The sequence below is a fragment of the Mytilus edulis genome, chromosome 3, assembly GCF_963676685.1.
Source record: "Mytilus edulis chromosome 3, xbMytEdul2.2, whole genome shotgun sequence".
Classification (NCBI taxonomy): domain Eukaryota; kingdom Metazoa; phylum Mollusca; class Bivalvia; order Mytilida; family Mytilidae; genus Mytilus; species Mytilus edulis.
Genome location: NC_092346.1, coordinates 34,907,569 through 34,932,918, shown reverse-complemented (window position 1 = coordinate 34,932,918; position 25,350 = coordinate 34,907,569). Strand labels below are relative to the sequence as shown.

The 25,350-nt window shown below is 32.0% G+C and overlaps 1 protein-coding gene across 3 annotated transcripts in view; it reads left to right on the top strand.

Annotated features, from left to right (window-relative positions):
- The first annotated feature begins 499 nt into the window (after positions 1 to 499).
- Positions 500 to 25,350, top strand: part of LOC139516309 (uncharacterized) — a 45,687-nt gene continuing 20,836 nt past the window's right edge. For 2 of the 3 annotated variants that reach the window (XM_071306347.1, XM_071306346.1), the window contains exons 1-7: positions 500 to 694; positions 10,223 to 10,286; positions 17,013 to 17,235; positions 19,348 to 19,677; positions 20,054 to 20,138; positions 20,617 to 20,738; positions 22,014 to 22,127. In XM_071306347.1, coding sequence (XP_071162448.1) covers positions 10,239 to 10,286; positions 17,013 to 17,235; positions 19,348 to 19,677; positions 20,054 to 20,138; positions 20,617 to 20,738; positions 22,014 to 22,127 — 922 coding nt within the window. In that variant the 5' untranslated portion in view covers positions 500 to 694; positions 10,223 to 10,238. Of the gene's footprint in view, positions 695 to 10,222; positions 10,287 to 17,012; positions 17,236 to 19,347; positions 19,678 to 20,053; positions 20,139 to 20,616; positions 20,739 to 22,013; positions 22,128 to 23,586; positions 23,692 to 25,350 lie in introns of all 3 variants that reach the window. The other variant, XM_071306345.1, reaches the window with a different exon arrangement.

Here is a 25,350-nt window from a genome sequence, read left to right as displayed (position 1 = left end):
CAGGTTTCTTTTTAATTGTTATACAAATAACTAAGTTTACAAGTATAAAGTTATTCTCCAATAATGATACGAAAATTTATTTGCAATTATATTTTAAGAATGTTGAAAAGGTTTTTAAAGTAAACAGGTTTTTATAATAAGTGGGGCGAGTTTACAGGAGAAAAATTAACTGGATTTAACCCTTTTCACAAGTGAGGCGATTTTTTAAAAGTGGGGTGAGTTGGTTAACCAGTTTGGGGTGTTTTTTTGATAGTTGGGCGAGTTGGTGAAAAAGTGGGGCGATTTGTCCTCCTCCGGTATTCTGAATACATTAAACCATATTATCTCCATAGCAAATCATTTCACTGATGAAATTTTTTTTTTTAAATGTTTTCAAACTGATTTGTTTTTTAAAAGTGTTGGGTATTTTTTTTTTAAATTGGCACAATTTGTGTTTGTCGAAGTTCAGTTTGGTCCGAGTTACCATTGGTCCGAGTTGCTTTTGGTCCGAGATCACCTCATTCCCATTTCCGGAACGACGAAAAACGAAAGTAGAAATATTTTTGACGAGAATCCAAAAGAGATGTAACAGTCAGTATAAAACCATTAAATGCGTTATTTTATTTGATTTTCAACTAAAAGACAGTGCTGTTTGTGTATTCTAATGAAAAATAGTAGAATATAGTGATGAGATACATGGAGTGTCTCTAAACAGGTATAAAATTGACAATGTCATTCTAAAATTTGTGATACGAAAAATAAGAATACATTGCATATTCTATAGTTAGAAAAAACAACTAATTGAATGTTGGGTGTTTTGATGTTTTTATTGGGTAATATACTGATTTGCATTCCTAATGTTGTTGGCTTACGACTTTCAGGGTGTGGCTGGATATCATAACATAGTTTAGGGAGTATCTGTAAATTTACAAATGTTCACGGTTGATGAATTTTATCCAAAATATCCTTCAACTAAAAATTGTACTTGTTTTAACTTGAAATACTATGTTGAATTCCATGTACTGCTATGAAAGACTTATGTCATGTATGTAAAAAAAAAATTAACTATCTTTTCCCCCCTTTTAGTTTAGGTCTTGGAAAAACAACCTGCTGGTCCTCGATATTTTTTCTATTGGGAAATACCAAAATTATGTCAGTCCTTTGAAATATCAAAACATTTGACTTACTCTGCTCTACTGAGTCTAGAACATTTACTGTAAACAAATATTTAGACTATATAGGTATCTATTATATTAATACTTAAATAAGTTTCAAGATACATTGTAGTCTGTTTAAACTTTTACCGTGCCCAACTTCATTTTACAATCAAGAAGTCACTGTGCACATGATCATGATGATGAAATAAGAGATCAGTAAAACATGGCCTATTTCTATTCATTCATCTTGGGTAAGAAGAGTTTGTTGAGTTTATTCGACTGACAACCAAATCCCCAGAGTTTGACCTTTTGAACCTACCCGAGGGTAACTTGACATCAACCCTGGGTCGGGGTAAGTTAAGTCATGTTTCAAGATGGCGTCAAGTAATTGATACAAATAAACTGGTATTTGACATTACTGATTAAGAATAAACCTGACGACATGGAAGAGGGAAATTTATTTTTGCCTGTATTTTGGAATCAACAAAATTAAAAACAGTTAGTTATGAATAAGTGATTATTGCAATGCGATGACATCTTTCATTTATGTTGAAAGTAAAAATTTCAAGATTTTAAAAATATTTCTAATCTTCATCAAGAGATTAGATCTAAAAAACAGCTATTAACTTATAATTTAGAAACAATGCTTTGAATGATGCATTTGGTAAAGATCTTAATTTCCACTATACAAATGTTGAGCAATATAATTGTGTTTTACTCATGTAATTTTTTGTTGAAATGTTGAAGTATGTAATTGAAAGTTATAGAAAAGTAATGTTATTACTTTTGATAAAGTAAGTAAGTAAGTAATGACTTTATTTACAGAGGGTGACTCAATTAGCTTTCGCTAATCTACCTTGAGGCCCTCAGGGTAGGTTAAAAAAAGTAATCAATTGTAATCGATTACATACTATAATTTGAGTAATCGATTATTAATCGATTGCACAAAACTCCTTCATGTAATGGATTATTAATTGATTATATTTATCAGTTATTGTGCCCATCCCTGCAACAAACATTGTTATAAATGCATGTATCAACTGTCAGTGATGTTTATAAATAAAACACATATTATATAAATTAAAATCCTGTTCGGTTTTTTTTTCTTTCTCAATCCTTTTTAGCACACTAACAAACTATTATTCGAAAGCATGTAGGATCAAGACTTTTCTTTCTGAAACATAATGTATTTTTTTTTGGCTCAGTAAAAAAAAAATCACTTCCCTCATGATAGTCAACTTGATGGAAGAGTTTTGACTTAGATTCAGAAAGGATGTGCACATGTCCATAAGAACTGATAATTTATCTCAAGTCAGCCTGATTTGGACAAATCAAAGTAGGCCCATGAGAGTAGGAATGCCCTTTACTGATCATTTTATGCTACAATTAGCATCAAATTGGTTAAACTATTGATCAAAATATCCTTATTGTGATTCTTCAGATGTCTCAAAAAATTTATTTAAAAGAGACTAAAAGCAAGTATTGTATTGCTTAAATGACAGTCAGGTAAAGCCAAGTGATGGACAGGAAAGCATCTTGATTGACCCAAGCTCCTGCTACATTGTAGTTTGAGCTGTATAAAAATTGAATAATGCTTGCAAAGACTTTACTTATCCAAAATTGAAATATCAACCAAAAAGAGCCAAACTGAAACAAACAGTGAAATTGTTTAAAGATGTACTCAATTCTAATATGACGTGCTTCTTTCGCTTTGTAAACAACACCGTGATAAAATTCTCGATATATCTATACTTGGCGCAGACTCCAAGATGTACACAAATGGCTGTTTAAATATGCCTCCCACGTAAATCCACATGTATCGTAACCTATGTGTAAACGGTTGTGGATTTCGCTGTGTTAACAATTACAATTGAATAAAACCCTACAGAACATTTATTCTGATTCTGATGCATATATCAAAAAGAATTTACACATTAGAGAACGGAAAAATGGACAAAAACAAAATAAATTAAAATTCCGCGAAATTCCAGTAATGATTTTGGCGCATTAACGTCATTTCAAAACATGACGTCATACGTATGAAAACGTCAAAGCTGAATGTTTTTCTATTGCGTTTACCTTCTAAACTCGGATACAATTGCATTAAAATAAATTATTGAGGTAGGTGTTGCTTGTTTTCTGTTCTATTGCATTATTCGCACATTTACTGATTTCAGCAAGTCAACATGGCGGCTCCTTGGTTACAACATGTCAACAGTGAATTTGACGGTAGCTTACGATAAAAAATGTAAATTTAAAATTGCAAATGTTGGGTTTACTGAGAAGTAACAAAAGGAATCACATGTTTTTTCTAGCGGTTAGTTAAGAAATCATCCATGCAGGTTTATTAAATTTGTTTTACATTTATCGAACAGTGGGTAAAATAGAACAGCCACACACACGGTATACCCATCATCGCTTCAGTTTTTTAAAGATCGTATTTGTCCTATTAGAATCGAAATAATTCATGGAAGCCATAGATTTGTTGTAAATTTACACATGGCCTGGGCCGTGATATTCGTTAATTTTATCCCTCGCTAACGCTCAGGATAAAATTCGAATATCACGGCCCAGGCCATGTGTAAATTTCCAACAAATCTATGGCTTCCATGAATTATTTCTTAAATAATACACATGTTTCCTAATGTCAAATGATAGTGAAAATTTGTTCTAATAGAATTGTTATAAAAGTTAATTTATCTTACATGTATATATGCTTATTTTAATAAATTTTGAAATATTGGCTTGGCAGATATTCTTGTAGTACATTTTCAAAACATTTTGAAGGGTTAATATATATGTGGATATTCTTAAATATTCTAGGATAAGAAATAAACTTCAAGTACACAAATGTAAAAATGTATTCTAGTATTTTTGTCTCTAAAGAAAACTCTAAATTTGGGATGACTGTATACATGGCATGCATGAGTGTGAACTTTTTGTATTAAGCATTTTATTTCTGAAGGACAGAAGGTAGACGACAAGGGTGCTTCATACCATGTATGCAGATAGCTTATGTTTTAAATTTGATGTCCGACTATTGTTAATTGTCCTTTGATCTCGTTTTTATGGTTTAGCAACTGCTTAGACAATGTTAAAAGAAGTAGAGTTTTTTGTCATGAATGTGAAATTTTGATATTCTGAGTAATAGGATATATCTATGTTTAGTACAAATTATATAAGAAATCCTTACAGGATCTACATGCCTGTCAAACAGGGTCAACTAGACCTCAACCCCCTTTCATGGATCAGAAATCAAGGTTAAGTTTTCATGGTCAACTCAAGTGACTCAAATCCATATATCATATACTATATCCATTAGGTCATCTATTTTTGGTGTGTGGAATGATTGCAATGTGCACATGCCCAACTGACAGTTTTCATTTTACCATGGCCTCATTTTTATGGCTCATTGGTCAATGTAAACAGATCCTCATTTTTACAGTTCATTGGTAAATGTAAACATGGTAAACAGATCAAACTAAAAACTTAACAATCATTACAATGGTGTAGTTTTTGTGGTTTGATCTTTTTCTAGGAGACTTTAAGCTAAGGTCAACTGTATTTTGTGAACTTGTAAATTAATTGTAAGGTATACACCTCAGTGTAAAGCCAAGTGACTTGTTTTAAATTTGATGCCCGACTATTGTTAATTGTCCTTTGATCTCGTTTTTATGGTTTAGCAACTGCTTAGACAATGTTAAAAGAAGTAGAGTTTTTTGTCATGAATGTGAAATTTTGATATTCTGAGTAATAGGATATCTATGTTTAGTACAAAATATATAAGAGATCCTTACAGGATTTACATGTCTGTCAAACAGGACCAACTAGACCTCAACCCCCTTTCATGGATCAGTAATCAAGGTTAAGTTTTCATGGTCAACTCAAGTGACTCAAGTCCATATATCATATATACTATATCCATTAGGTCATCTATTTTTGGTGTGTGGTATGATTGCAATGTGCACATACCCAACTGACAGTTTTCATTTTACCATGGCCTCATTTTTATGGCTCATTGGTCAATGTAAACAGATCCTCATTTTTACAGTTCATTGGTAAATGTAAACATGGTAAACAGATCAAACTAAAAACTTAACAATCATTACAATGGTGTAGTTTTTGTGGTTTGATCTTTTTCTAGGAGACTTTAAGCTAAGGTCAACTGTATTTTGTGAACTTGTAAATTAATTGTAAGGTATACACCTCAGACTGGTGGGTTTAATGCCTTAGATAAATTACATTATGTTTTTGATGATACTTTTGATTTGAAGCTGGAGAATCTTCTTTGTCCCATGGACACACATGCATTCCCCATTTATTTGATTTAAACCTCACTGGTGAGTCTATAAATAGAAGGAAAAATGTGTCTTGCGTATGAAATTTTAATCTTGGTATCTGTGATAAGTTTATCTACATAGATCAGATATGTACCGGTACTTCTTTTCCCTGATGAAAATGCTTCACTGATAAAATTTCTATTGGCACAGATCAAACCCCTTCAATCACAGACTTATTCCTGAATTAGTATGAACGACAATGAGTGGACAAACTCAGTAAAGATCTGTCTAAATAACATTCAACATGATGCTTTATAATACTTTATTACACCTACCTTCATGACATTTGTGCCTTAAATAACCAGGTTTTCTAATTTTATAAGGAAATTTTATCTGAAGGAAATAGTTAATATCATTTGAATATTGAAACATGTACCAGTAGACCTTTCCATGATTTGAATATTTCTAGATCGGTTTCACACAGGAAACTCTTTAAAAAAATTGCAACTCAAGAGCTGATCTTACATGTAATTTAATGTTTAGCTGACCTGGCCTAAAGTGAGCTTTCTTTAATATTATTTGGCTGTTGTTACTAGTTAACTAGAAAGTCTCTAGCCTGAAACCACAGTGCCTATTAGAATCTTGATGATAATAATCATTGGGGTATCTGAATGTATATAAAAGTGTCTAATGGTACCATCTATTGAAAAGGCTAGAAAGAGAAACTTCTAATAGCTATATATTGATCAACAGGTTTAAGATCTATGAAGTATAATGGTTCAATGGTCATTAAACTAGGATTTATCCTTTATAAATTTGTTTTTCTATTTTCATGGTTCCTTGATGAAACTGTACAGTGGAGAGGAGTTGTAAATAAGCAAAACTGATCAACAGGCCAAAGTTACAAACAAGCTTAATGGTCTTCAGACTACTCCTTATACATGTAATAAGAATTATTGCTCTTGATTGACCACTTTTATATAAGATTGTGTATTTTGGGGTGGAGAATAAAAATGTCAGCTGGCATGGTATATTTATGGCATAACTGTCATTCTATGAGTAGGAGTTATTACCCATAGAAATCTTTAAACGATTGGTATGTACATGTATATTACTCCCTAGATTTTACTTTTAATAGCTTGCGAGGAAGGTTAAGCACTTACAAACATGTCAAACCCAGCCATGTTTTTTTATGCTTCTTACCTAAGCCAGGAACCTGTAAGAAAGAGGTTCTGAAGGTGGTCTTTCATATTCACATCATGTATGTTGAGTAACAATATGACCACCTTAATTAAATACCGGTACTAATGAATTAGTACACTAGAAATCTTCTCTTTGATCCAGTAGTGCACAGGTTGTTGGCTTTGTGATGTAAATACTAGTATACCAAATACAAGGACTAGAATAATTATTTTTATTTGTGGCTATGAAAAATCCCAAGTAGCCGAAATAGATAAAAAAAAACCTGAATAGATTTATATATCATATATATGATGCTAATTATAGAAATCTACAAGTGCTGTACTTTTTTTTAAATAACAGGTTAATATGATTATGAACTTCCTTTATTCAGAGTCATAGTGCAGACATTCAATTATAGAACTTTTGTAATACAATGGATTATCCATGTATTATTGAATTGAATGAGTCTTTTAATATGTCTATTTATATCATGTAATCGTTTAAGGGTAGATCTATTTTTAGACCTTATGCAATATTTGTCGATAGAATATGATATGGCAAAACATTCATATTATCTTTGAAATCTTGATGTTTTAGGGTTTTTCCATTTACCTAGGGGTTTTCCATTTTCCTAGTGTCAGCATGGTCAGAATATAGTACATACATGTATGAGTTGTATTTGAAAATATATTTTAAATAGTTTCAATGGATTTATTTTGAAATGAATATTTATAAAACTTAAGTAAATAAGATAAATAAATTTGTACAAAGTTGTTAAGTTAATTTTCCAAGTGAAATAATACTACACTGGGTAGACAGTTAAAAAAAGATCTATATCATATTTCTTCAATTTATTACATAGATCAAAGTTCATATTTCGCATTGTATAGATAATGACTTAGCTTTTTTAAACATAAGACAAACATTTCATGATTCATTGGCCAATTTTACGCACTGGTTATAAAAAGTACTATTACCAAGAGTTGTCGTAAATATTGTTTTGACATGTTCTTAAAATAAAAACATGAAGGAAAGTTACTATATACATTGAAACATTGCACACACACTGCAGGTTAATTTGGATATTGCAAATATTGATTCACAAAAAATGTAAATATTATTTTTTTTTGAATTTTCATGTTTTAAGACAGAAGGAAAAATTGAGCTAAAATTATCATAAATCTACTTTTTGACATTTTCGTATTTTTGATGTTTCCTCAAACTTTTTAAATCTGATTATAACTACGGTAGCTAGGGTACTTTAAATAGATGTTATGTGACCTCTACTGATTTATAAATGCTTTTAGAGTACCTTACTATCTACAATGTAATAACCCTGTAAATGGTTAGCAGTCTGCACCATTAGCCACTTAAGTCCTATGCCCCAGACTAGTAAATATTGATTTGGACTCTTCAAAATTTAAAAAAATTTATATAGTCAACTCATATAGGGACATATTTTGATATTTAGTGTCCAGACTAGTAGAAGAAAAGGTTTTTGTGCGCAGACTGTTTCAAGGCCAGAAAGGTATTAACTGGTTAACCATGTTTTAAAAATCAAGTTTTATTATTTTTTTAATGGTTAAAATTTGATTTAAACGTGTGTCAAGTTTTTGAAAAATTGTCAAATACTGTTAGTTCAAAAAGAATCAATTGCATTTACAGGCCCGTTGCCAGGAACTTCAAAGGCCAGGGGTTATTATCTTTCATGTTGACTGGTACTTTCCACATTTCTAGGTGGTACTTTTCAATTTATTCCATGAATATCTTATATAAAAATTCCTACATTTAGGCGGTACTTGTCAATAGCATAGGAGGGTATAAGTACCTGGTACTGCCTCCTAATGAATGGCCTGGCGGGGGGGGGGGGGTATTTGGACTCATGAAATCATCTTTAACAGTCACAATTCAAACAGATGGTTGACTTTAACAGTGCTTATATGTTTTCAGGGGTGTTGGGCGAGTGGGATTGGGTTGGGGAAGGGGGTGTTGGGCGGGTCGGATTGGGTTTGGGAAGGGGGTGTTTGAATGTACCCCTCGAACCCCCTTGGCTACTGGTAAGATATATAAATGCAATTTTTGATGGATGGACAATGAAGAGATTAATATTGTGATTTCAGGAGAATCTACATAGAAGTATATGTATTAGAAAAAAGAATGAGCGTTTTTATGAATGGATCATTCTCCCAGTCACATTATTCACAGTACTAAATACCTCACTGTAATATCTGAATTTAAAGTTTAACAAGGAATTATTTGAATCAAGAATAGTTTTGAATTCTGGAAAATCAATATGAAATTTATGAAGAAAACTATACCAACTAATAAGGGTTAGCTATGCATTCATGGCTATGATTCAAGTTACTTTCACTGATATTTTAGTATGAACTATTAACTAAACCACTTGGTCGTTCATATATCATAACATGACTAACCTACCATAATATTAGTAGTTTTCATCATACATTTTGGGGGGCCACGGTGGCCATGTGTTCTAAGTAGTTCTACTAAGTACTGTTATCACTAGCCAGTCAACTCTGATGTTGTGAGTTTGAACCCCCCTCATTCTGGTGTACTCAACTCAAATCTTAAAGTGGCCACCACAAAAGAAGCACTTCAAAGAATCTTGATAACCTAAATCAATGAATTATACATTTCTTATCAATTTTCCAAAGTTCATTTTTTTGCAGATTTAAATAATTCTTTGTAAGTGTTATCATGAGTTATTTAATTAAACAAAATATCGAAATGACCATGATGACAAAAGATATAACACTTCCTCAAAAATTATTTACCTGTACATGTATTAATAAATAGTAAACACTAGTATAAATATTACCACTGTCAGTCATACGGTAGATAAGGAACTAATATATATTTATAAAGTACATGTAGAACTGTATGTCATGATTCTGTACATATATATATATATATATATATATATAAACATATTGCAAACTTTTGATAAAAGTAAAGACTAGGAAAAAAGGATCAGTTTTAAGAATTTTAGAAATATAGTGCTGAAGTCTTAAAACTGTTGATGAAATTTGTACAAAACTAATGATTTAAAATTGGTACTATTTTTATAGGTACCTTTCAGCTAGTTCAGTATATATAATCAGCCAATGTATATATTGATTATTTATATGTTTTTTGTTGTTGGAGATTTAAGATAGCTCCTGTGTGAGCATTCACTATAACTGTAAGTCCAGACATGTGTTTCCAACAGGGAGCCAACCAGTGACCTTAAGAGGCTTGGTAGGTGATCTTTGATCTGACGTCTCATTTAAAAGGACTTGTGACCTTTTTAAAATATTTAAAATTGATACAGTTTTAAAATATTTTTTTTTTATTGTTTGTTCCAAAGATACCTAATGACATAAGGCACTTTTTAAAGTGGCTTTGTGACCTAAGAGGGATACCCTTTTTGAGCCAAAAAATTGACCATAAGGATTTCCAAAATTTAACATTTTTTTCATCTAGCTATAATTTAAAAAGAAAAAGAACTTAAATTGATTAGTCTAGCTGATAACATTAGCTTATTTTAGCAAATATATTAACTTGAACAATTAAACTTTAACATATTACATGTATTGCATTATTTCATGCTTTTTTTTATTTCAGAAAATGAAGATTAGTTATGAAGTACATTAATGACAAGAAAGAAAATATATACAACATCCTGAGGGTATGATAGAAATAAATTTAGTTTTGGTTTGGTTTATAATGAAGACTTGCAATAATCAGAGATATATTGTGTCTACACTACTGTATATGTTTTTTTTTTGCATTTTTATGATGGCCTCAGGCTGATCTCTATGACCCTTTGTCAACATGTTTATATGATGGTGCTGCCCGTCACTGTGCATCATCATTAACTTATCTTCCCCTATTACCAAATAATCTCCTCCATGGTTTAATTTCCACCCACCATCATTAAATAACTATATTATGGTTGAAAAGTTTTGTAAAATTTATGTTTTTTTTTCATTTCCCTAGAGGCCGCTGTTTACAGGTTGCAATTAGACTCCGCTATCTGTAATTCATACTCTTCATGGATTATAAGTGACTTTTCCTTGAAAAAGTTGATATCACCAGGATAATACCTGACATGGTGGGCACTGTGTCAGTAACCAAATGTGAGCCAAAGACTGTGTCGGTCATTTCTTGCAGTATGTCCTTATGAGTACTGTATATTCTAGTCACATTGCTCTATGACAAATTTCACCCCTGTTAACCTAAGGTTAACTGGAGCAGTTTGTTAAATTGATATTAAAAACTAAGTCTGCAAAACTCCTCAAAGGAGGAAGGGTCACCATTGGCAGAGTGATCAAAGTAGTTCATCTCCTTTATCACAACCTATGAACATTGAGGTGGTGAGTTCAAACCCAGTATGACATTTTAATGCCAAAAGGTAACCTATTAAACATGTCAAACATCTGGGGCGTAGCTCCCTATACGCTGTCATGCCATGGCATGCACATCGCTGGGTCTTAAAAAAAATTTACGCTGGAAAATAAAAATAAAAATACAAACGAGCAAAAAATATAAAATTTAACTTAACCAAGAAAATTAGAAAACAATACAGTATAACTATTTTAATAACGTCACAATAATATTTCTGTATGTAAAATCAGCCCTGACTGAAATCGTTTTTAATTAATTGCGTGAATTTTCTTCCGTATAAAGCAACGTAAACATGAGCAGTTCATAGTGTGACAAGCCTTAATGGCAAACCTTAGACAATTTTTTCACCAAAACGCCTACTAACAGTACCAACAGTGATAGTCATGCAACAGCCAGTAGAAAAAATCTTGTACCATCTTATCCCGATATTTCTTTGTTGAAAGATTCAAAATCCTTTGGAAAAGATGTAAAATTACAACTTTTGACCGACAAATGGAAAGATGTTCACACCTTCAAATTTACGACAAGGAATATTAACTCTATTTAAAAAAAATATAATGCTTGCATTAAGGGCATATCCAACAGTTTCAGGGGAGGTAATAACAAAAGTAACCGTCGCCTATTGTTTCCCGTAATTTAACGTTGTTTCAACGACGTCATAACGGAATCACCATTGGTTATGGCCGTCGGGCAAGGGCGGTTTCTTTCCCCAAAGGAAAGGGCACGGCGGGAATCGACAGAAAACTCATACAGAATATTAACAGAAATAGAAGTCAAATCTTAAAAGATGTTGTCCTCTTGGTCCATTCTAAAAGAACTGCAATTATCTTTATAATTATAGACCATACTCACTTAGTTTCCGTTTTATTGAAGTTATCTTCAATATACAGTACAGTAGAGAACAACGAGAACAAATGCGTAATAATTTATTTTTTCATTAGAATACAACACAAATTGTAATTAATTCTTTATCAAACTTATCCGAGATTTTGTCATTTAGGATAGAAAACTCAAAGTTTGATTTGACTTGAGAAAGATTTAAAAAATTGGTCTCTAAAGAAAAAGAAAATATGACATAAACTAACATGTATCATTGCATCTAGCATCTAGCTTTGCGTTGAAGTGCTAATATACAGAAGCTCTTTAATTAAATGAAAAACGACACCGTAATAAAAAAAATGAAATAGGAAAACATTGTAATATATACGCTGACATACAAGTAAAATATTTCTGACGATTTGAGGAAATAAATATAATTTAACAACCAAAAAAAAAAAACGTTGTAAGTCTTGACTTATTACCAACCTCCTCTTAAAACCAGCGGTTCCATAATAGGATAGGTAAAAAACAACCATCGAAATATCATAATCCAAAATTTTGGTTGGGGGGGGGGGGGATGGGGCTAAAAGCTTTACTCAAGATTTTGATCATTATTCAACTTTATTCTAGTAGTAGTACGGCATACGTTCAACCGCTAGCAGACCCTTTCTCTTAATAATGTATCAATTATTTATTCAGATCCACTTTCGCCGCGTTGTAAATATGCGTGATATATTTGCCACTGGAGCACGGGAGCAATCAATTTATTAGTTGCACATAGTGATGCATAATCATTAGTTCTCAACTGAAACAGTTTTCCAGTTTTGGTAAAAAAAAATATATCTATATTTTATTTTTAAACAAAAATTTTAGAATTTCTTTCCGCATCTTTCTCTTTGCATTTATTTGTTTGAATAATCAATAGTAATATAGTTATATAGTAGTCAACATCAGTGGTTACATTGTATGCAGCCAAACTAGGTGGAGTTTATTCTCAAGTTATTGTCTTTCTGATATGTTTTGTAAATTAAAGGTTTTTTTCATGACATCTACAACTGCAACTGGCGCAACAGATGTGTTAAAATCAGCCATGTGATTTATTTGAAGATTCATGTGACATTTGTTGTTGTTAAGAGATCTTATTCAAGGTTCAGATATCCCTTGAACCATTTATTTAGATGGTTTTTAAACGTATAGATGCGCGAAACTCTCACTACACTATGCATAGGATATACTACACTTTTATTTCGACTAAACGGCAATATAAAAAAGAAGATGTGGTATGATTGCCAATGAGACAACTATCCACAAAAGACCAAAATGACACAGACATTAACAACTATAGGTCACCGTACGGCCTTCAACAATGAGCAAAGCCCATACCGCATAGTGAGCTATAAAAGGCCCCGATAAGACAATGTAAAATAATTCAAACGAGAAAACTAACGGCCTTATTTATGTAAAACAATGAACGAAAAACAAATATGTAACACATAAACAAACGACAAAGGCTGTAAATTTATACATCCGAGCAGCTAAACGGCCGCACCCAATTATAAGAGTCAACATACATATTTTTGTTAAAGCTAGAAGCCTAAATAAAGAATAAAAAGCCCAAAACTGCAATAAATAATACAGAGTCAGTGAGTTTTTAGACAAGTGTTTGGTTGCAAAATTTCACTAGCTCTTTATTAATTTCGATATGTGAAATTATAGACGGTGTATTATAAATCAGTGTAAGAAAAACACTGCATTGTTAATATAACTGAATTGTCATCTCGTCCATATACTAATTCAATAAATAAGAAGATGCGATATGAGATATGAGTGCTATCGAGACAACTATCCAACAAAGTCACAGTGTATAAATACATTTGTCTGCCGTCGCACTGCCTTTGAAAAATTAGCGGGGAATTATAACGTTATTTCCCGAAACGTCTTAAATTTTGGCGCAATTTGTGAGGCTTACGGAAGGGATTTAGTAAACAATATCATATTTCTCGATTTTTCTCAAAAACGAGTACGGTGACAAATATTTTTCAAAACGTTATGACGTTCCATTTTTTTCAAAGAATAACATATCTCACTTTGGCCAAATCGACACCGTTAGCAATATTTTAATAAATCAAAAATGTGCATTTCAAATGTTCGTTTCTTGCCGTTGTTTGGGTCCATCATAACTTTTTTGGCTTTATTTAAGTAAGAATTAATGCTTTAAAAGGTAAAGTTAGATTTTTCTAACCATCTTGAATTATTTTGCTTGAATTTGAGCCCCATTATATAAGTATATGTTGATTAAAAAATCATATTTAATATTTTTAAATAAAAAACTTTTTTAACTCCAAAATTGCAAAAATGTTCAATTTTCAGCAGTATTTTTTGAAAAAACGAAATCGACGACAATTATTTTTTTTGGCAAAATTTGATTCTCTGTCAATTGAAGAATGAAATATCTTCAAGGGAAAAAAATCTCACCGTCAAAAATAAACTGTTGGATATGCCTTTAAACTAACAGGGCTGCAGGGGTTGGGTTGTAAACCTGCGTTTTTGTTTGGATAAGAGTTGTAAAATTTGTACATTAAATTTTGGCAAAATATGACCAGTTGACTTTTGTTCCATTTTTATCTCACAACTTTGAATCTGACCCTGAATAATTTAAAGAATTACAGTAAACTTTATATGAGTTTGACTGTCCCTTTGGTATCTTTCGCCCCTCTTTTATAAGTAAATTACGATAACGGTAAATATTAATCTGAATCCCCACTATAAATTATTGTGATATTTTGAAAGGCTACTACATATTGTTATTTTTTGACACCTTCCTGTCGAAATAAGGCGTCAACGCATTAAAAAATAAAATAAAATAGCCTTTTAAGACTTATCCTATTCCGCAGTACTAGTCTGTGTCTGAAATGTTGCATTCCAAGCGAAATGATGATAATGTTTGGAATGAGCTATACCAAACCGCTCCAGATATAGCATTTTGATATAGTTGAAATTGTTCTTAGGCGGTATGGAAGACAAACCTCAAGAGCTTAATACCACCCAGCCGAAATACCTAAGGATTACTGGCGCATTTCTCTCTACTACCCGTTTCTGGATCATATGATCACAGAACTTGATTCTCAACTTCTGAAATCAGAAAACAGTATACAAGCACAACAAATTGCTGACAACACTGTATCAAACACTTGATATCGTTAATCCCGCATTGTATCCGTCTATTGATACAATACTGTGTGTTCTCCTAACAATGCCGTAGTGCTACAGTCAGCTGAAAGGTTGTTTAGGGTACTGAAACGTTTGAAAACATTCATCCGTTCCAAAATGAGAAATGACAGATTGTAGGCTTTGGGTTCAGTAGATTTTGAAGTCAAATTAGACAAGGCCATTGACGTTTTTGTTGCAGCTAAAAAACAAAGGGCAGATTTTGAAAATTATAGAATTTTCTCAATAAAAAATTATCAAATACAGTCTTAATAATTTGCTACTAAAACCATTTTTAGGTCCTCAGAAAGCACCATTTTGTGTCTAGCCAAAAAATAATCTTTGGGGGGGGGGGGGGGGTTAATCCTAACCCCGCCTGCTTGGCGTGCACTTCAAAAGGACCCAGCTTCACCCCAGAACATGTTCAATGCCAGGTTTTTAACCCACTCTAGTTAAAAACATATAAATTATCTTTGCCTTTTTTTGCAACAGAAATTTATTAATTAATTACATTGAATAGTAAAATAATAGAATATCAGTTGTACAAAAACTTTCTAAAATAGTGGATCATACAAGGTTTTTTTCTCTTAGCAGAATATAACCATGCTTACATAATTATAAAAATAATATAAAATGATAATGAAAGTAGAATAAGGAAGTCTTTGAGATTGAGATCTATATTTAGATTATTGCATACACACTATTAATATCAAAACAAAATGGTGATTTTCAGATTAATTTTTTTTAACAGATTGTTGCTAGTTTAGTTTGATGTAGACTAAGAAAACATGATTAGTTTCTGATCGGTTAAGGAATGTCTATCTGCTGTTCAAACAAGTGAATTGTGCTATTATAGTTCCTAGTTTAAACAAAAATAAAACTATGCAATGCTGTTCTGTGATTCGTCTGTAAAAGCCAGAAATTTAAATGACTCTTTTTAAATATAGACAAAGCAGATCATTGTTTTGGGCAGACGGTCACCTGTTTATTAGTTTACAATAGGTGATAAGTCTTGATATAATTTGATTGTCGTTTGCTGAGTATTTGAAGAGCTGCAGTTAACATGATTGAATTCTACCAGGTTTTATTTTCATATATGATGGTAATGATAGAACAAGTACAATGAAGTGAAAATGGTATTATTGGGGATGGGGAGAGGGGAGAGGGAAGATGAGGCCTGGAGGGATATGGGTATTTGAGTTTCTTTGAATTCTGATATTGATTTACCAATGTTTGTATGAATGAATAAAAAACAAATGTCAAAAAGAGAGCACAACAACAACACATATAACTAAAAAACATTAAGATGTCATCATACAGGCCATGACAACAGCTCTGAACCACCCCAGGTTAAAAATGTAAGAGAGACTAGATACACCCAAGGAACATTCAAACTCATTAGTAAAAAAATAACTGCCAGATTCAAAAAGAAAAAGACCAACAGACAAACATAGTAAACTGAAGACTGAGCAACATGAACCCCTGTAAAAAAAATAGGGGTGATCTCAGGTGTTGCGGAAGGGTAAGCATATCCTTCTCCATATGTGGCACCTGTTGTGTTGCTCTTGTTAGTACAAACCTGTTAATAAGTCTAATTCAGTAGGTGAAATTCCATAAAAGGGAGATGGGAATGTAGTTACAACATTAAGAAATAAACTCATCATAGATACCAGGATTGAAATTTATATTTGCGCCAGAAGCGCGTTTTGTCTACAAAAGACTCATCATGCAGTGACGCTTGAATAAAAAAATGTGAAAAAAGACCCAAAAAGTATGAAGTTGAAGAGCATTGAGGACCAAAAGTTCCTGTGTAGGAATTGTTTCAGCTTTCTGTAAATTTATATTACAAGTAAGCTAGCCTATGTATAGGGCTACCTTTAGAGCCATTTCAATATATTTGTAGTTGTTGATTATTGTCTAGAATATGTCATTGTTATAGAATATAGATCCATGTTTAAAATACACATGTATATTTTAACAGGTGTTGATAATTCTACACTTTTGTGTAGTAAGTAATGGTCAAGGATGCCAAGGAAAACCACAGGTAGTGGCCAGCTGTCCCGAGTCGCCTTATGTTTGGATAAAGCATGCAAAGGTATTATGTACAGTGTCCGACAACTATCACTGCCTTATAACCGAAAATCATCGCGATGACGAACCGAGTATCATTGAATGCTGCATGAAACCACAAAACATCACAAGAGGTAATTATTATCATATAAGGTAAGGAGTAAATGGGATTCAAATATTACGCTCTTCAATCGTGTGGTACGATATGTATATATTGTTTGCCAGGTGATCCGCAACATCATGATTTGTATGAGCTGTTCCAATCTACTCCCACATCATACATTTGTCATATGCATTTTTATATGCCTGTTTATAAGATGTATTATGGTATACGGTCCGTTGTCTGTCTATCTGTCCGTCCATTGTCAACATGTTGGACACTAAATCAAAGACACTTGAACCAATTTGCATGAAACTTTGGTGAATTGTTTATATCTATTGAAGTGAGCTCCGTTTCTTTTTTATGCCCCACCTACGATAGTAGAGGGGCATTATGTTTTCTGGTCTGTGCGTCCGTCCGTCCGTCCGTCCGTCCGTCTGTTCGTTTGTTCGTTCGTCCGTGCGTCCGTCTGTCCCGCATCAGGTTAAAGTTTTTGGTCGAGGTAGTTTTTGATGAAGTTGAAGTCCAATCGACTTCAAACTTGGTACACATGTTCCCTATGATATGATCTTTCTAATTTTAATGCCGAATTAGAGATTTTACCCCAATTTCACGGTCCACTGAACATAGAAAATGATAGTGCGAGTGGGGCATTCGTGTACTGAGGACACATTCTTGTTTTATAAGTTTTAGATTTAAAGTTCGAGTTTTAAATTTTTTTTTCATTAAAAAAGGGGGATTTATCCAGTTTTGGGACAATAATTCAAAAACACCTTCTCCAAATTGCAAGAAAATTATGTGAAATGTGTATATCTATTGACATAAGCTACCTTTGGATTGTTTACAAATTTTAGTTTTACATTTCCCACTTATTGGGTTTTATTCATTGAAAAAGGGAGATTTTCCAGTTTCCGAACAATAAGTTAAAAATGCTTGCAGCAGTTTTTATGAAACGTTGGTGATTTGTTAATATCTATTGACATAAGATCCCTTTGGATTTTTATAAATTTTAGATTTTACGTTTCAAAGTTATCATGGTTATGGGATTTTCTTTATAAAAACAGGGGTATTTTTTAGTTTTCGATCAATGCTTTGAGCAGCTATCATGAAACTTTGTTGGCACTTGGCAGGTTTATATCTACTAAGATAACCTCCCTTTAGTGTTTTATGATTGTCTAGTATTACATTGAGAAGTTATTTAAATGTATTCTTTGAATAAAGCCATTATGCTGCCAGGGGTGTATAATGCACTCATGGCACAGCTGTTTATTATGAATGAGCTTCCGAACGTCATTCAGTGTCAATTACATCATTGAATGATGATTTGTTTCCTCTTTTTTGTGTTTTGGGCAAAACTAAAGATAGAGAAACTAAACAGAAAAATTTATAACCAATACAAAATAAACAAAAAAGAGATGTTTGTGATGAAATCATTTTTAGTCAACAATGTTGGAGAGTATCCATTGTTAGATATGCACATAGATCTAGGTGAGTGGCACACACTCTGTAGATCCTCTGTCTCTGGTGACATTTGCAGTGCATCTATTTCTTGTGTGATAACAGTTTTAAATTTCACAGCATTCCTTGTAAAAGGAAAAGTTTCATCCATGTTTTATTGGCTTCAATTATTAAAGAGAACAATCAGTTATGCTTCATTATGCATGTTATCCAAATCAATTGAAAGGGGGGAGGGTTCGGAGGGGTCCTGATCATGAAATCCCAGGCTTAAAAACATGAAGGAAATTTAAATCTGGACATCCTTAACTTCGATTAGAGAATTCCCAGAAACCGAAAGGGTCAATCCCGAAATCCCTAACTTAAAAACACCCCATCCCGACATCCCAAAAATGGTCCTGCCGCCCCTCATTAAATGGAGACACACAAATCCAGATTTTGAATCAGTGTTCTCCCCAGGTCCTTTAACAATGTTTAAGCAAGGTGCTACCTTGGTACCATACTATATTTTCTACTATGATGCTATCTTGGATGATTGATTATAGAATGTATAGGGCCATGGTGTTATGTATGTTGATTTCCATGGTGCTATTTTAAAATTCTTGGAAGAACATTGTCTGAATGTAGTGGCCTTGTTTAGTTTGAAATTTCTTTGTTCTGGTACATGTATTCATATTATTTTTTCTTTTAGGACATATGCCCAGGTATAATCTAAATAAGAACGAGCTGCAAGAGATAGAATGCCAAGAAGACTATTACATGCCGACCCAGTTCTCATCTAATAGATACAGAGATCATGATGTTCAGCACTGCAAATATATGAAATCAAATTGTAATATGGAAGGAATGAAAATATGTAATCACGGAAGTACAACAACTGATAGATCATGCTACTGTGATTATAAGGAATTGTATGTACCAGATTTGCCCTTAGATCGTGGAGAACATTGCTTTTCAGTGAAAGATAATTTATGTAATCTTAGAAATGACTGTGATAGAACTTACCAAGAACTAAATATGAGTAAGTTTCTATAACTTTTAGCTAACCTGGCTGGCACTAAGGGCATTGACTACACAAATACTAAAAATAAAACATTGATTAGTCATAGAAAAGTAGTTACTACCTAGCTTTTGTATCTTTATATCTCTTATGGTTGTTAAGAATTGTTGTTGAAAACCAAGGCAACATCAAACATGAATGATGCCATTACTTTTAGTAGAAATTAAAATTATGATGAACAATATTAATTCTGTCTGAAAATAATCAGCAAAATCCAAACTTTGGCTAAACGCCTCTTTTTAAATAATTAACTTTAAATTGACATTAAACACAATAACTACACTAAAATAGAAAAGAAAAACATTGGAAAAAAATTTCTGAAAAATATTTATTTCAGTGTACCAGTGTGTCAATGTATGTAAAACTGGTTACTTCAGACCTGAAAATGAAATTTTATGCAGACTTTTGCCAGAAGGTACAACGTAAGTACGTTTATGTTTTTTTTTCATCCAAATTTGGACAAAAATAAGTCTTCATATTTAAAGGATGTAAAATGTATGTTCAAGTTGATATAATTGTTTTACATTGTCTTATAGGGGCCTTTTATAGCTGACTATGCAGTATGGGCTTTGCTCATTGTTGAAGGCCGTACGGTGACCTATAGTTGTTAATGTCTGTGTCATTTTGGTCTCTTGTGGACAGTTGTCTCATTAGCAATCATACCACATCTTTTTTATATTCACATAAATTATTGTTCATGCAAAAAATTACAAAAAAAATAAATAATCACTGTTTGTAAAATAAGAAAAAAGATATTTATAAGCCCACCATACAAGAGTAAAAATAGTGATGCTACAAATCCATATTTGAAAAAAGTTTACATTTGATATTTTCTGAGGAATTTTTCTTGTAATGCATTATCTTATATGACTTTAAATTCATGCAATAACTATTATACAGAATTGCTGGTAAACCAACAGATGATGTATCTCTCCCTGACAACATTAAACCAACAGTCAAAGTTAGCACAGCATCAACTTCAACAAAAGATAACATGGTCAAACCAGAAATTGAAAATCATGGTACAGGACAATTTTTATACAGACTTTGCATTGCATTTTTTTTTTTTATCAAATGAGTATTTAAACACTCTTGCAAATGAGTCACTGGCACTTGTTTCTCAAAAATGTTAAAGTTTAATTTTTTCCCTATTTTCAATTATCACAGCTTCAAAATGTACACAATCTATTAAATATACATGTATATGAGGAAAAATATTTCTCTAAACATTTTTATAATTTTACTCAATTTTTATCAAAATTTTACAAGATTAGATTGACAGTTCTAGGATCAACTAAACATTGCTCTATTCATGAAAAAATTCTATTTTTTTGCACTTTATTTTAACTTTATACTGTATCTGTAGTATTAGAAGGTTGGCTTAAGGTAGCACAATACAAAGATTATTTCACTCCCAATCAGATAACTTTAAACTGATGTAGTTCATTTCATCCGTCTTTATATTTTATAAATGAGGTACCAAAAGATAGAAGAAAGATTAATCTTACAAATTGGGATAATTTCATTACGACATAATTATTACATAATTAATTGTTATGTAATTAGTTGCTATATTGTGATGTCCACACTTGAATGAATTTAGTGTCTTTATTTTTCATAGCATCCCAAAATATTTTATAGATTCTTGTACAACACAGCTTGACCTCCAAAACTGTGTCAGATTTCCAAAAACATCAATAGAACAAATTTTATATCCAATTGAATTTAGTGATCTCTTATGCATTGATGTTGCAAACTTCATTGAAGATTTATGAGAGAATGAAATACAATAGGAAAAATCTGAGACACAGTTTTGGAGGTCAAACTGTGTTGTGCAAGAATCTATAAAATATTTTGGGATGCTATGAATAACAAAGAAGCTAAATTCATTAAAGTATGGAGATCACAATATAGCAACTAATTACATAACAATTAGTTATGTAATAACTATGTCATAATGAAATTATCACAATTTGAAAGATTAATCATTCTTCTTTCTTTTGGTACCTCATTTATAAAATTTAAAGACGGATGAATGGAATAACATCACTTTAAAGATGTCTGATTGGGGATGAAAAATCTTTGTATTGTGCTACCTTAAATTATAGAGTAAGAAATGCTTTAAATGATGAAGAAAATCTTGATGAAAAGTACTAATACCAATGAGTGTCTGGATGGGACTAAATATAATTGAATGTGGATTTGGTCTTGTTTGTGTAGTTACTACCATTGATGATTTTGTAATAGTAATTTACAGGGTTGAACAGAAAGACTCTAATATGTTGCATTTATTTCAGGAAGTAATAGTGATAATCTGGTTGCTATTGGAGTTAGTCTGGTATTTTTATTTATCATCATTGGCAGTATTGTAATCTTTATAGTAGTTTGTGTTTTGCGGAAATATAAAAAAGGTAAGACACTTATTTTGTGTGATTTCATCAGATTGACCTTATTCGGTTTTACATTCATTTTTTCTTCAAAACACTATTGAATTGTGTTCTATGGTGATTTGTCAGGATATATGCTACTTTAATGTCTTGAGAACTGAATAAATTTTAACCTTTGTTTGCATATCCTTATCTGATTTTTAATGTTTTCAGCATCTGCTTAAAAAGCTGTCCATACAAGCACTATCTTGTGTTGTTCTGCTTTGAATGTATTGCATGCTTACAAATTTTAATATGTGTTTTAGGTGAATATTTTAAACAAATCCATTTGATCATTGATTGATTGAATGGTGATTTTTAATTAAATGAAATATTTTCCCATTTTTTACTTCAAAATTGGTGAGTGAAAACATGATTTCTGTAATGAGTCGATCTTATATTTTGAAAATGTCTGTCAAATTTTTGGCTGACCACACACATTTGGGAGTTGTTTGAGGGTTACTAGATGTTTGGCATCATCAAAATCCATATATACAATGATATATGCTCAAACAGAAGGGTTTGAGTACACTTCAGAATATTTAAGGAACCCTTTTGGCTATTGCCAGTGTATTGGCATGTGTGTTCTTCTCAATTTCAAGATGCGAAAGAAGAAAAAATAACCAAACCTGTAAGTCTGGTGTTCTCTTAAACCAGCACCCTGGGGCAAGGGGTAACTTGTTAATTGTGGCCTATTACTGACAATTAGTAGGTCACTCTTACCTACATTTAATGCTTCATTCACTTGTATTACACATTATGTCTTAGTTTAGTTCATAGATACTAACATACAATTGTTATTTGGTATAGGGTTTTTAAGGGGGAATATTAGCAACCAACAAAAAATAGGAATTTACCTACATGTTATGCTTCTCAGACTCAATTTGAGTTGTTCTTTTAAGTTTAGATGTCGTCAGATATATGTTGACTGTCAATTATCATGGTGTTTCTTTCATTGAAAGTGATTTGTTTTTCATTCTGACTTGTATGTGAAAATACCTTCCAATTCAAGATCAAAACTACATGCAAATTCATGAAGAAAATTCTGAGAGCAAAACTAAAGGAAAATGTTGTAATAATTTGAAGAGTTAAAAATGTCTCTTATCTTTAAATTCAGTTTAAGATATCCTTGTCTGTTTTTATGAATGTGACAGAACGTCACTCACATTGACCTCATTTATTTGGGTAATTTTTTTAGATCACTTTTTTTAACCAAGTTCCCAACCCTTGAAGCATTTACATACCATTTAGTTGTTCATTAGAATCAAGCATTCTGAATTAGGAATTGAAATTGCTTTCATTTCAAATAAATGGTTGTTTCAGAATAAATGGTTCTTTCAGAATCAGATAAGATCACATGTCAAAACTTGATCCTATAACCCAGAAAAACACACATGTGATGAAGACTAACCCTTTTAGCGTTTGACCCCATTTTTTCTTGCAGGTGGTAATGGACCTCATTTCTGTTGCACTTTTGGAAATATTCATCAAAGTAATATAGATGCAGAAACATATACCTCAGGGCATAACAACAAAATTATTAATAAATGTGAGTACTGTTACTGCAGGGCTTTTTTTTTATACTGTCCTTGGTATTAGCCCATGACTTAGTCATAGATTACTCTGACATATGCCCCTTTGAGGAATTATTTGGGCAGTGAGGCGCCAAAGCACAGTCCATATATAAAACATGGAAATAGCCTACCTAGACCGGCAGCAAGTTTTTATCTTGAAATTGTATAAGAACTATTTTCAAGTTGAAAGGCCATCTTCATTGGATTTCTTATTCCTCATACTCCAAGAATCTTTAACTTTTATAAATTTATTAAATCTTTATTGTTATGTTTTCTTAATGAGCTGTACTCTCTACATTCCACAACCCCAACAAGTCCTAAAAAGGTCATATGACATTAGAATCATCTCAAACTACCCATGCCCCTCATACAAAATTGACAAGATGAGTTAAAGGACTTTAACAGAGAATAAGGGATTTTTCTAGGGATTTCCCAAATAAAAGTTGTATAATGATCTTTACCTCATGGTTCAATAGAGTGAGTTTGCAAGTTTGCATTTTCACTAAAAGTTCTGCTGTGATGTCCAGCTCAAATTAACTTTTACTGGTAGACAAATAGAATTATTTATTTCTCTCCGTCTATTCCTCTCCCCTTTTTTCATACCTCATTTCTTTTTCTGTTTTATTTCAAGCTGTATAAGAATGCGTCAGAATTATCATTGTAGTAGGATGCAATTTCAAGTGTGAAAAATTTATTATCCAGATTAACTGCTGTAAATGATAGTAAATTACAACCAGTGGTGTCTGTTGCTTATACTGTCCATATATGTTTATGCTTTTTAATATAATTCACCATCACAGTGCTTTATTTTGCCATACCCAATTGTTGCAAAGATGATTGTCTTATGCAAATGAAAAGAATATTTCAAGCTACTAGTAAATATGTCATAGCTTAGTTTTATAAATAAAAAATAAATAAATTGTATTTCAATCAGACAGCATTAAACATTTTTTTAGACAAAGGAAGATAACTCAAAAAAAAAAAAATCAAACCTGGAAGCCTATATTCAATGATGAATATTGAAGTAAAAAAAGTATTCATCTATTTTTAATTGTTGTACATGTACCAAATTACAGTCACAATTGGTATGCAATTCTAAACAAAATGGAATATTGTTATAAAATTTGAAATTAAAAAATATTCATCTGTTTTTAATTGTATCAAAATTACAGGCACAATTGGTATTCAATTCTAACCAAAATGGACTTCTGTTTGGATAAATGGGCAGTTTTTTTTGGGTATTGGTTAAGATCTTTTAAAGACATTAGTTTCTTAAGAAACAGAATATTTCTTAATTTCTTTGAAATGCAAAATTTGTCATAACAGTTCTCCTGGAAAATTCAATATTTCCTCAATCTGTGAAAATTGGTTCCAATGAAGATTGATTGTTGTTGTTTAAACTTCACTTTTTAGCGCAACTTTTAAACTATTTCATGGCAGCCAGTTTTAACTGGTGGAGGAAGCCGGAGTGCCTGGTGAAAACCACTGATCTTCGATTGGAAAATTGATGATCCTAGTCAATTAAGAAATTAAGATTGAAGTCGAGTGCACCCGCATGGATGGGATTCGAACTCATAACCTCAGTGTTGACTGGCTAGTGATTACAATAGTAGAACAACTTAGACCACTTGGCT